The 12,343-nt window shown below is 38.8% G+C and overlaps 1 protein-coding gene across 1 annotated transcript; it reads left to right on the top strand.

Annotated features, from left to right (window-relative positions):
- Positions 1 to 8,641: 8,641 nt before the first annotated feature.
- On the top strand, positions 8,642 to 9,664 carry LOC137646422 (uncharacterized). Its single transcript, XM_068379524.1, has one exon. The coding sequence runs from the start codon at positions 8,642 to 8,644 to the stop codon at positions 9,662 to 9,664; it is 1,023 nt and encodes a 340-aa protein (XP_068235625.1).
- The last annotated feature ends 2,679 nt before the right edge of the window (positions 9,665 to 12,343 follow it).

Here is a 12,343-nt window from a genome sequence, read left to right as displayed (position 1 = left end):
GGGTACATTCGGGCACACTATTCTATCTTGTAATTTTTTTTTCTTCCTCTTGTTTTTTTTGGAATGGCAGGCTTAATAGAAAGGCCATGGGTGCCTGGTGGTTTATCAAGAGGTTGTCTTTTCCTTTTCTGATTCTTTTTCTTCTCAAAAACCATCTTTACTGTCCTCCCTTCAGTTGAAGTGGCTATCCTGGATGGTATTTAGCCTTGCATGGTGTATCGGCTCCTCCATGTTGACCAGTTTTTCCGACTTTTTACTATAGTCTATTGGTTTCATCAATCACTTTATCTATAATTCTGAACATATTGTTTTTGTTATAATTCTTGTTAATCTAGTTTTTAAGTATAATGTCTCTTTTTTATTTCTATTAATTCTCATGCTGTCTGGAGACATTGAGTGAAATCCGGGACCAGTACGTCCTAGATTTCGTCAAAGTCGTTTTCTGTATTGCAATATTCGTGGTGTTCATGCAAATATTCAAGACCTTACAGTTGCGTACAGACAGTATGATATTCTTTTGTGCTCAGAAACTTTGGTTTCTAATATGAGGCACTCATCTGAGCTCCTTATAACTGGTTTTAAGAAGCTAATAATGTTGAAACATGATGTCATCCCTAGGGCCAGGGGAATGGCGGTGTATATTAGGACTGAGTACCCTACTTCTCATAAGTCCTGCTATCAATGTGGATGTCATGAGATTCAGGTAATAAAAGTTTGCGGCAGGCACAACAATTTTTATTTGTGTTTGATCTACCAGAATCCAGACATGGATGATTCTATCTTCGATTATCTTCTTACCATTATGGCTAAGATACAAGAAGATGATAGAAAGGCTTCATTGGTCTTTGTTGGTGATTTTAATGCTCACCATAGGGAGTGGTTAAGTTCTATCTCTCCTACTGATCGCCATGGCTTAAGAGCTTTAGACTTTGCCTCTGAATCGGGCTGTGAGCAAATCATAAATGAAGCTACCCACAGGTCTGGTAATTGCTTGGACCTCGTATACACTGACTCCCCTGGTGTTGTAACTAGTAAGGTTGGTTCTCCAGTCGGGACATCTGATCATGCCTTGATTTCATTAGTAGTGAAGACTGAGCAGCCTGTCCCTGATATATCATACTCTTGTAAAATTTATATAAAATCCCAAACAGACTGGAGTGGGATTTTTCATGATCTTTTGTGCTAGAATTGGTCGCAATTATATAGTAGTGTAGATCCTGTTGTCTCTTTGAATGAGAATATAGTCAACATAATTGATAGGCGTATCCCTTCTCGTGTGCTAAGGTACCGAGTGAGGGACAAACCGTGGTTCAATGATGATTGTAGATGTGCTTATTTGGAGAAGTAGGAGGCCTATCATCTTTGGAAGGGTAATAGATCAGATATTACCTGGAATAACTATACTCAGCCTTGAGCTTTTGCTCAGAGAGTTTATGCCTCAACTGAAAAGGAGTACAATTTAACCATAAAATAAACCCTTTCTGGTACAACTCAGGAACATAAATGGTGGTCTACCCTTAAATCTGCACTCTTCGGTGTAGATGCAACAGTTCGTCGTTTAATTAAACCAGATGGCTCAGTCACTCACTGTCCAAGGGAATAGACAACCCTTTTGGATGATGTTTTCGACAGTAAACAGAGTAATGAAAAACTTGAACTTCTTCACTTATGTTTTCCTGAGGCTAAACTAACTAGTTTAGCTTTTTAATCTCGTGAAATTAAAGCTCTGTTGATGGACCTTGATGCTTATGGAGGTGTACACAAAAATGGTATTTTTCTATGGTTTTTTATAAAGACAGCAGATTTATTAGCTCCAAAGTTATCTGTTATTTTGCGCAAGTTAGCAAGAAGAGGAGCTTTTAGCACTTGTTGGAGGATTGGTAATGTTACTCCTCTATGTAAATGTGTTTGTGGTAGCTCAAATCCCACTGATTACCGGCCAATTTCCATTATTCACATAATATCTAAAGTTTTTGAGCGCCTTCGGGCAAAACGTCTTAATAGGTTTGCTGAAGGTAATCGTCTATTCCCTATTTTGTAATTTGGTTTTCGTAAAGGCCTTGGAGCATGTGATGCCCTTCTTACAATCTTCAATCCTGTACAAAAATCCCTTGATTGGGTTCATTAAGTTCGTATGATTGGCCTTGATTTTAGTGCTGCCTTTGACCGTGTTAATCATGAGGCCCTTATTTTCAAACTCGAACAGTTGGGATTGGGTGGAACGTTTCTTAGTATTATTATTGATTTTTTAAGTAATAGATCTCAAAGAGTTGTTGTTGATGGAACCATAGTGAGTATAGGAATATGATATCTGGTGCTCTACAGGGTAGTGTTCTTGGCCCATTAATTTCCATACTATATACACATGATATGTGGTTTGGCCTAGAAAGCAAGCTTGTTGTATATGCAGGTGATGCTACTCTCTTTGCATCAATTCCATCCCCTGAATGTAGATCTGGGGTTGGTGAATCCCTTAATAGAGATTTAGCTAAAATTAGTTCACGGTGCAAAATATGGAGTATGAAGTTGAATCCTAACAAAACTCAAAGTATGATTGTACGTAGGTCAAGGACGGTGGCTCCTCAACATCCAGATCTCAATTTTGATGTTTCTTTAAATTTATGACTTTTAAAACTTTAGGTGTGATTCTCGACAGCAAATTTACTTTTGAGAAACACATTAGGTCTGTGTCTTCTTCAATTGCACAAAAAATTGGCTTATTGAGAAAGTCTTTTAAGATTTTCGGTGATCAATCTATTCTGAAGAAGTGTTTTAATTCTTTCATTCTACCTTGCTTTGAGTATTGTTCTCCTGTCTGGTGTTCAACTGCTGATTCTCATCTTAATTTGTTGGAGAGAAACTTACGGTCTATTAAATTTCTTATTCCTGATCTAGATATTAATTTTTGGCACCGTCGTTCAATTAGTTTATTATGCATGTTGCATAAGATTTTTCATAACGCTGACCATTCTTTATATTCAGATCTCCCTGGACAATTTTATCCTGTTCGTAATACTAGGCAGGCAGTTAATTCTAATAGCCAGGCCCTCTCCATCATGAGGCTCAATACTGCACAGCATTCTAGAAGTTTTATTCCAGCTGTTACCAAGATGTGGAATGATCTTCCAAATCGGGTAGTTGAATTAGTAGAACTTCGAAAGTTCAAAGTTGGAGCAAATGTTTTTATGTTGACCAGGCTGACATGAATCTTTTTATAGTTTATATATGACATCTGTTTTTGACGTTGTTAATAGTTTATATAGGACATATCTGTTTTGACGTTGTTACTGTTTTAGAATGATTTATTGATAACTTGTTTTCATCATTTATTTATTTCCTTATTTCCTCTCCTCACTGGGCAATTTTTCCCTATCGGACCGCTTGTGCTTATAGCATCTTGGTTTTCCAACTAGGGATGTAGCTTGGCTAGTAATGATATATATATATATATATATATATATATATATATATATATATATATATATATATATATATATATATATATATATATATATATATATATACATATACCAATGCACTTCCCCCAATTTTGGGGGGTAGCCAACATCAACAAATGAAACAAGACAAAAAGGGGACCTCTACTCTCTACGTTCCACCCAGCCTGACAAGGGACTCAACCGAGTTCATCTGGTACTGCTAGGGTGCCACAGCCCACCCTCCCCCATTATCCACCACAGATGAAGCTTCATAATGCTGAATCCCCTACTGCTGCTACCTCCGCGGTCATCTAAGGCATCGGAGGAAGCAGCAGGGCCTACCGGAACTGCGTCACAATCGCCATTCATTCATATATATATACATATATATATATATATATATATATATATATATATATATATATATATATATATATATATGAATATATACATATATATATATATATATATATATATATATATATACAAACATATATATATATATATATAAATTATATATATATATATATATATATATATATATATATATATATATATATATATATATATATATATATATATATATATATATATGTATATATATATATATATATGTATCTATATATATATATATATATATATATATATATATATATATATATATATATATATATATATATATATATATATATATATATATATGCTTAAGAGTACTCTAGGGCATACTATTATATCTTGTATATCTTCCTCTTGTTTTCTTGAAGTTTTTATATTTAATATGTGATGGATCCTCTTCAATGTTTTTACTGTTATCTAAATATTTTACTATACTTTATTTTTTTATTCTTTTCCTGTAGTTTGTTTATTTCGTTGTTTCCCGTGCTCATTGTGCTATTTTTCCTTGTCGGAGCCCATGGGCTTATTGCATCTTGCTTTTCCAACTTATGTTATAGCCTATCTTGTAATAATGATAACATATATATATATATATATATATATATATATATATATATATATATATATATATATATATATATATATATATATATATATATATATATATATATATATATATATATATATATATATATATATATATATATATATATATATATATATATATATATATATATATATATATATTGTTGATGCCCAACGATTAACTGTAAATAATGTTTGTGTTGTCTAGTTATCGCAATGGTTAATGTTAAGGTTTGCTGTGTGGTAGTTTGCTGGTTCGAGTCTACGCTCGGCCATATGAATTTTTTACTTGGTGTTGGGTTGTTTCAGCTAATTTATGCATAGTTGTCGGTCACGTGAACTTTTTGGTAATCGACAGTGGGTTTCTCGAAACAAGTGAGGAAACTTATCAGTTTAAAAAGAGATTTCATACAGAACGGATTATTATTATTATTATTACTATCCAAACTACAATCCTAGTTGGAAAAGCAAGATGCTATAAGCCCAGGGGTTCCAACAGGGAAAAATAGCCCAATGAGGAAAGGAAAAAAGGAAATAAATAAATGAAGAGAACAAATTAACAATAAATCATTCTAAAATAAGTAACAACGTCAAAACAGACATGTCATATATAAACTATTAACAACATCAAAAACAAATATGTCATAAATAAACTATAAAAAGACTCATGTCCGCCTAGTCAACAAAAAAGCATTTGCTCCAACTTTAAACTTTTGAAGTTCTACTGATTCAACTACCCGATTAGGAAGATCATTCCACAACTTGGTCACAGCTGGAATAAAACTTCTAGAGTACTGTGTAGTATTGAGCCTCATGATAAAGAAGGCCTGGCTATTAGAATTAACTGCCTGCCTAGTATTACGAACAGGATAGAATTGACCAGGGAGATCTGAATGTAAAGAATGGTCAGAGTTATGAAAAATCTTATGCAACATGCATAATAAACTAATTGAACGACGGTGCCAGAGATTAATATCTAGATCAGGGATAAGAAATTTAATAGACCGTAAGTGTCTGTCCAACAAATTAAGATGAGAATCAGCAGCTGAACACCAGACAGGAAAACAATACTCAAAACAAGGTAGAATGAAAGAATTAAAACACTTCTTCAGAATATATTGATCACCGAAAATCTTGAAAGACTTTCTCAATAAGCCTATTTTTTTGTGCAATTAAAGAGGACACAGACCTTATATGTTTCTCAAAAGTAAATTTACTGTCGAGAATCACACCTAAAATTTTGAAAGAGTCATACAAATTTAAAGAAACATTATCAATACTGAGATCCGGATGTTGAGGAGCCACCGTCCTTGACCTACTTACAATCATACTTTGAGTTTTGTTAGGATTCAACTTCATACCCCATAATTTGCACCATGCACTAATTCTAGCTAAATCTCTATTAAGGGATTCACCAACCCCAGATCTACATTCAGGGGATGGAATTGATGCAAAGAGAGTAGCATCATCTGCATATGCAACAAGCTTGTTTTCTAGGCCAAACCACATGTCACGTATAAATATTATGAAAAGTAATGGGCCAAGAACACTACCCTGTGGAACACCGGATATCACATTCCCATAATCACTATGGTTCTCATCAACAACAACTCTTTGAGATCTAATACTTAAAAAATCAATAATAATGCTAAGAAATGACCCCCCCACTCCCAACTGTTTCAGTTTGAAAACAAGGGCCTCATGATTAACACGGTCAAAGGCAGCACTAAAATCAAGGCCAATCATACGAACTTCCCGACCACAATCAAGGGATTTCTGTACAGCATTGGAGATTGTAAGAAGGGCATCACATGCTCCAAGGCCTTTACGAAAACCAAATTGCAAACTAGGGAGTAGATGATTACCTTCAGCAAACCTATTAAGACGTTTTGCCCGAAGACGTTCAAAAACTTTAGATAATAAGGGAATAATGGAAATTGGCCGGTAATCAGTGGGACTTAAGCTACCACAAACACATTTACATAGAGGAGTAACATTACCAATTCTCCAACTAGTGCTAAAAGCTCCTCTTCTTGCTAACTTGCGCAAAATAACAGATAACTTTGGAGCTAAGAAATCTGCTGTCTTTATAAAAAACAAAGGAAAAATACCATTTGGGTCTACACCTCCATAAGCATCAAGGTCCACCCACAGAGCTTTAATTTCACGAGATCGAAAAGCTGAGGAATTTTTGGACCGTTTCTTATAGGAACACAATTGTAAGTAAACGCCTATTATACTGTTTTAGAATAGTGGATTAATCTTTTCCCATTCGTAAGCCTACATGATATATAACGTATGCCTTTATATGAGCCTTAATTATATTGACTTTGTGTATTAGCTTTTTATAATAAGCCATTATACATGCATAATTTACTTAATTAAGCTTTGCATATTGTTTCCATCAGTCTTAGTTATGTAACTTAATAATTTTGTATAAATTAGCATATTATTCATACGTTGATTTCTTTTTCATTTATCCATAGTAATTGAACCACATCACATCACTTCAAGTTACGCTACATACGTTAAGTCTACATGTATAAACGCCTGACAATATAACCATATCGATGTTAACGTCATGGATCCAATAAAGAACTATATGTGCGTATCAAAATTGGGTTTCTCCATCATTCACGTTAAGCAATAAAAGAATAGAGCATTAACATCGCTGAAATTCTATTATAACTCTTATACGTGAGCCTTAAGAAGTGGAATTACTGCCTGTTATGAAAAACTACAGACAAGATGGAGGAGTCTGATGAGACTGTCCAGAATAGTGCTCCCGTCGAAAACTCGGGTACGACAGTTGATATTCGAACATTGAAAAATAAATTCAGATTATCACTTGCCAATGTAACGAAAAAACGCAATGAACTCTTAGGCCTCATGTCAAATCCTGACAACCTGCACTTGGTGAAAATGTGTCTAGAGGAATATAACGAAGCTTTCGATAAGTACAAAAAAAACTTCAATTGTGTCATGGATAACATCTCAGACGAATTGGAGCAAGACCAGGAATTGTCCAGATATGAGACCAAGGAAATTAGCATTCTGCAATTCCGAAACCATACTGGTGAATGGATAGCCATAAACGAAAAACAAGTTGAAGAAGACCTGGAAAGTCTTTTAAGCCGATCTGGTTCAAAATCTTCTTCCTAACGGCCTTCTTCCCTTCATTCTGGCAAATCGGCTATGTCCGAAAAGGTGCGAGCCAAAGCATGCCTCGCCGAGTTGCTTGCCAAAAAAGAACTTGTGACAAAGAAAAAGGAACAGGTGGCAAAGACAGAAGAGATTCTATTGGATATCGAAATAGCCAAGACTCGAGCAAAAGCATTTGTTTTTGCAGAAATCGAAAATGATATTGGCGATGACAATGTTGGTAACAAAGACAATGAGAAACACCAGCATTATTGTGCAACGAGCCAACCATCAGGACGTGAATGTTATGGTCGCTGGACCTAGTGTAGCTGCCCCTGGAATTTGTGTGAGTGAAGGCGCTAACACGGCTAACGGTGGCAATATGGCTAACCAGGTTATACTTCCTGTCACCCAGGAAAATAGTGCCAGCTTACCCAGTCTAAATCCAAGCACTACACAAGAATTTGGTCCCAGAAATTCTTCAGAGACTGTTACTAATACTCGTGCACCTCCAGTCAAAGCTTCGAATGCCACGTCATCAACGTTTCCAAATCAAGAACCGTATACGTATCCGCCTGTAAATGCACCTGTGAACAGTAACTTTGGTGCACCCTATCTACTGCCTAATTCACCTCCAGATAACACCATACAGCAGCAGATTAAAGGTATCGCCACAGCTCTAGCTTTGCCTGCACCGGAAGTTCCCAAGTTTACCGGTGATCTTCTGGAATACAGTGACTTCATACTGGCGTTTGACACCGGGATCTCCTCTAGAACAGCCAGTAGTAGTGACAGACTTTACTACCTTCTACAGCATACCGACAGTGAACCTAAGGACCTCATCAGCAGCTGTATATACATGCATGCAGACCAAGGCTATAATCGGGCAAGACAGTTGCTACAACAAGAGTATGGTGATCCTTATATCCCTGGCATACTTGAAACAACTAAACGAGTGGAAGCAGATAAAACCAGACGAAGGAAAACATCTGAAAAGATATTTGCGTTACTTGCTAAAATGCTTCAGTGCCATGCAAACATTTACTCACCTAGCTGTTCTTGATCATGCTAGGAACCTGCAGATGGTGGTCCAGAAATTGCCAAGTTATCTCCAGAATAAATGGCGTGAAAAAGCCACAAACCACAGACTTCTCGAGAACAGGTCTTCGTGCTTTGGTAACATTGTCCAGTTTGTTATTAACGATGCAGAGTGTGTCAATGACCCAGTGTTCAGCAAAGAAGCAATGCACAAAGAACAAACTATAAATTTAAGGACCGCACAGATCATGCAAAAGGCTGAAAAGGCAATCATTTGTTTTATACAAAAGATCACCTTTGCAAACGAGGTCGAAAATCTCAAGAAAACCACCACGAAAGAAGACAAGAGAGAACACTCACTACCAAAAACAAGTACGATATTTCGTCTCGACCCAGTGCTCATCGACGGAACTCTGCAAATGGGAAAACGCCTCTCGAAAGCCGCAATGGACTCTGACGGTAAACATCCAATGCTACTGCTACAACATTCGCACGTCACTACTCTAATCGTACGAGATGCTCATGAGAAACTCGGCTATGCTAGTAGAAATCACACCATTGCAGCAATTAGAGAATGCTTTTGGATTGTTTCTATGAACTCTGCTGTCCGCCGTCAACTCCGCAAATGCATAACGTGCAGAAAAATGAGAAAGACATGCCAAGAGCAAAAAATGTCCGACTTACCTCAAGATCATCTCGAGCCAGCTCCACCATTTACATTCACAGGCGTAGACTTCTTCGGGCCGTTCATTATAAAAGAGGGCCGCAAGGAGCTCAAACGTTACGGCGTCATATTCACCTGTCTTGTCAGTCACTCCATTCATCTGGAAGCTGCTAACAGTCTCGAAACAGATTCCTTTATTCACTGCCTGCAACGCTACATAGCCCGCAGAGGTACGGTACAAGAAATGCGATGCGACAACGGGACTAACTTCATCGGAACACGGAATGAGCTGAACAAGGCTTGGTCAGATCTGAACCAAAACAAAATCCAAAACAAACTACTGTACATGAATATCGACTGGAAACTCAACCCACCTATGGCATTGCACATGGGCGGCGTATAGGAGTGCCAAATCCGTACCATTCGGAAAGTTCTATCTGCGCTATTCTACGACCACGGGACTCGCCTTGATGACGAATCATTCCGCATGCTTCTCTGCGAGGTAGAATATATTGTGAACTCAAGACCGATCACGTCCTGTTCTGAAGATCCTGACGACATGGAATCACTAAGTCCGAGTCAGATCCTCCACATGAAGTCGCCCAAGAGGTTAATACCGGGACCTTCGCAACCAGAATATATGTACTCGAGAAAAAGGTGGTGTAGAGTACAATATTTGTCGGACTTGTTCTGGAGCAGATGGAAAAGGGAGTACATAGTCCGCCTACAGCAACGCCCCAAATGGAACAAACAACAACGAAATACATGGGAAGGAGACATCGTGCTCCTGAAAGCCGAGAACACGCCAAGACTTCACTGGCCACTAGCACGTGTAACAGAGGTACTGCCAGACTCCAGAGGTGTTGTGAGAAGCGTCAAACTTTGAACCCAATCTTCTGAACTGCACAGACCAGTGAGCAAGCTCGTACTCTTACTTCCAAAAGTAGATCAAGTGCTATAGATACTATCCAAAAAAACTATATGACATTGATATTTCTAGTTCATATCTGTTTGTCAAACTCATTTTTATTTTTGTTGTGTTTATCGTTTTAGTGGTCGTTCTTTAAGCTTGTTTTATTCATGTTCTATTCACGTATTGTAGTAGGAAATGAAATATCAGTTGTGCATCCTATATTTTTTTTGTAAATCATACGATTTAGAGGTCTATTAATGTTGATGCCCAACAAATACCAGTAAATAATGTTTGTGTTGTCTAGTTATCGCAATGGTTAATGTTAAGGTTTGCTATGTGGTAGTTTGCTGGTTCGAGTCTACGCTCGGCCACATGAATTGTTTACTTGGTGTTGGGTTGTTTTAGCTAATTTATGCATAGTTCTCGGTCACGTGAGCTTTTTGGTAATCGACAGTGTCTTCCTGTAAACAAATGAGGATACTTATAAGTTTAAAAAGAGATTTCATACAGAACGGGTGTAATGAAAGTTCGTATTTACTGAGGAATATTGGGACCGTTTATTATAGGAACTGTACCAACCGTGTGTCACACGATCGTACATAATTAATTTTGTATATATTATGCTTGTATCTTCCCTCTTCTCTCGCACTAAAAAGAACCAGAATAAACATGTCTGCGTTTTTCCTCTGTAACATTGTCTGTTTTTCGAACATGAAATTTCCTGTTGCCTTGAGGTTTTGTATATAAAGGAGAGTGTTCTATAATAAATTACTCAGTTGCTTTGAATCTGCCTTTGAGTCACAACCTTCTCTCGGCCCGTCACATTGGTGACCCCGGAGGTCGACTCGCTCCCGTCGCCTTCCACCCCCACCCTCCTCGCCCCTCCATCGTTGGTACTATGGCGGACTCTACGGAAGTTAGCGCGACGTAGTCTGTCTATATCTACCGACGTCCGCTTGGTAGCTGCCAACGGATCTGCGATACTCACCTATGGTTACGAGAACCTCACATTATCATTCGGAAACGGTAAATTCAATTGGAAGTTTCTCGTTGCTGATGTCACATTGCCAATCCTCGGTGCGGATTTCCTCTCTCATTTCCACCTTCTGGTCGATGTCACTCACCGACGATTGGTCAACGCAGACTCGTACTTGTCGACACCTCTTCAACCCGCCCCCTCTAACCTCGCTCTCCACATCAGTGCACCCACGGATGCCTACGCCCACCTCCTCACGTCGTACCCGGAAGTTTTCCGTCCAGAACTTCGCTAAACGCCCACGGTTCCTGCCAAGCACGGTATTTATCACCATATCAAGACGACGGGACCCCCAGTCTTCGCAAAATTCAGACGTCTGGCACCGGAACGATTGGCAGCCGCCAAACGGACGTTCGCCGAAATGGAGGAAATGGGCCTTTGCCAAAAGGCCTCCAGCCCATGGTCGTCACCCTTACACATCGTTCTGAAGAAAGACGGCTCCCTCCGTCCGTGCGGGGATTACAAGCGCCTGAACATGCAAACAGAACCGGATCGCTACCCCCTCCCAAACATTGTCGATGTGACCTCCTACCTGCACAAAGCGAAGGTTTTCTCTACGCTCAACCTCCTGAAGGGGTATTATCAGGTGCCTATGAACCCGAAAGACATCCCCAAGACCACCATCACCACTCCGTTTGGTACATACACCTTCAATTACTGCTGTTTTGGCCTTCGTAATGCTGGGGCCACGTTTCAACATCTCATGGATGGCATCTTAGGGGACCTTCCTTTCTGTGTATGTTATGTAGACGACATACTTGTGTTCTCCTCCTCAAAAGAGGAACACCTCCGTCACCTGCGCATCGTGCTCGACCGCCTGCAACAAAATGGCCTTGTAGTCCGGTACGACAAGTGTACCTTTGGCGCCAACAAAGTGTCGTTCTTAGGGCACCGCACCACTCATGAAGGAGTCCATCCCCTCCCTGAGAAGGTAGCAGCCGTTCAGAACTTCCCCGCGCCTTCGACCGTCAAAGCTCTGCAAGAATTCTTGGGCATGATCACTTACTATCACCGTTTTCTGCCAGCCATTGCCGCCACTCTTGCTCCACTCTACGCCTCCCTCAAGGGCAAGCCAAAGGACCTGAAGTGGGGTCCCCTTCAAGAAACAGCCTTTTGCAATGCAAAGAAGGCCC

The sequence above is a fragment of the Palaemon carinicauda genome, chromosome 9, assembly GCF_036898095.1.
Source record: "Palaemon carinicauda isolate YSFRI2023 chromosome 9, ASM3689809v2, whole genome shotgun sequence".
NCBI classification, from domain to species: domain Eukaryota; kingdom Metazoa; phylum Arthropoda; class Malacostraca; order Decapoda; family Palaemonidae; genus Palaemon; species Palaemon carinicauda.
Note: the sequence above shows the minus strand (reverse complement) of the source record. Positions and strands in the feature narration are given on the sequence as shown.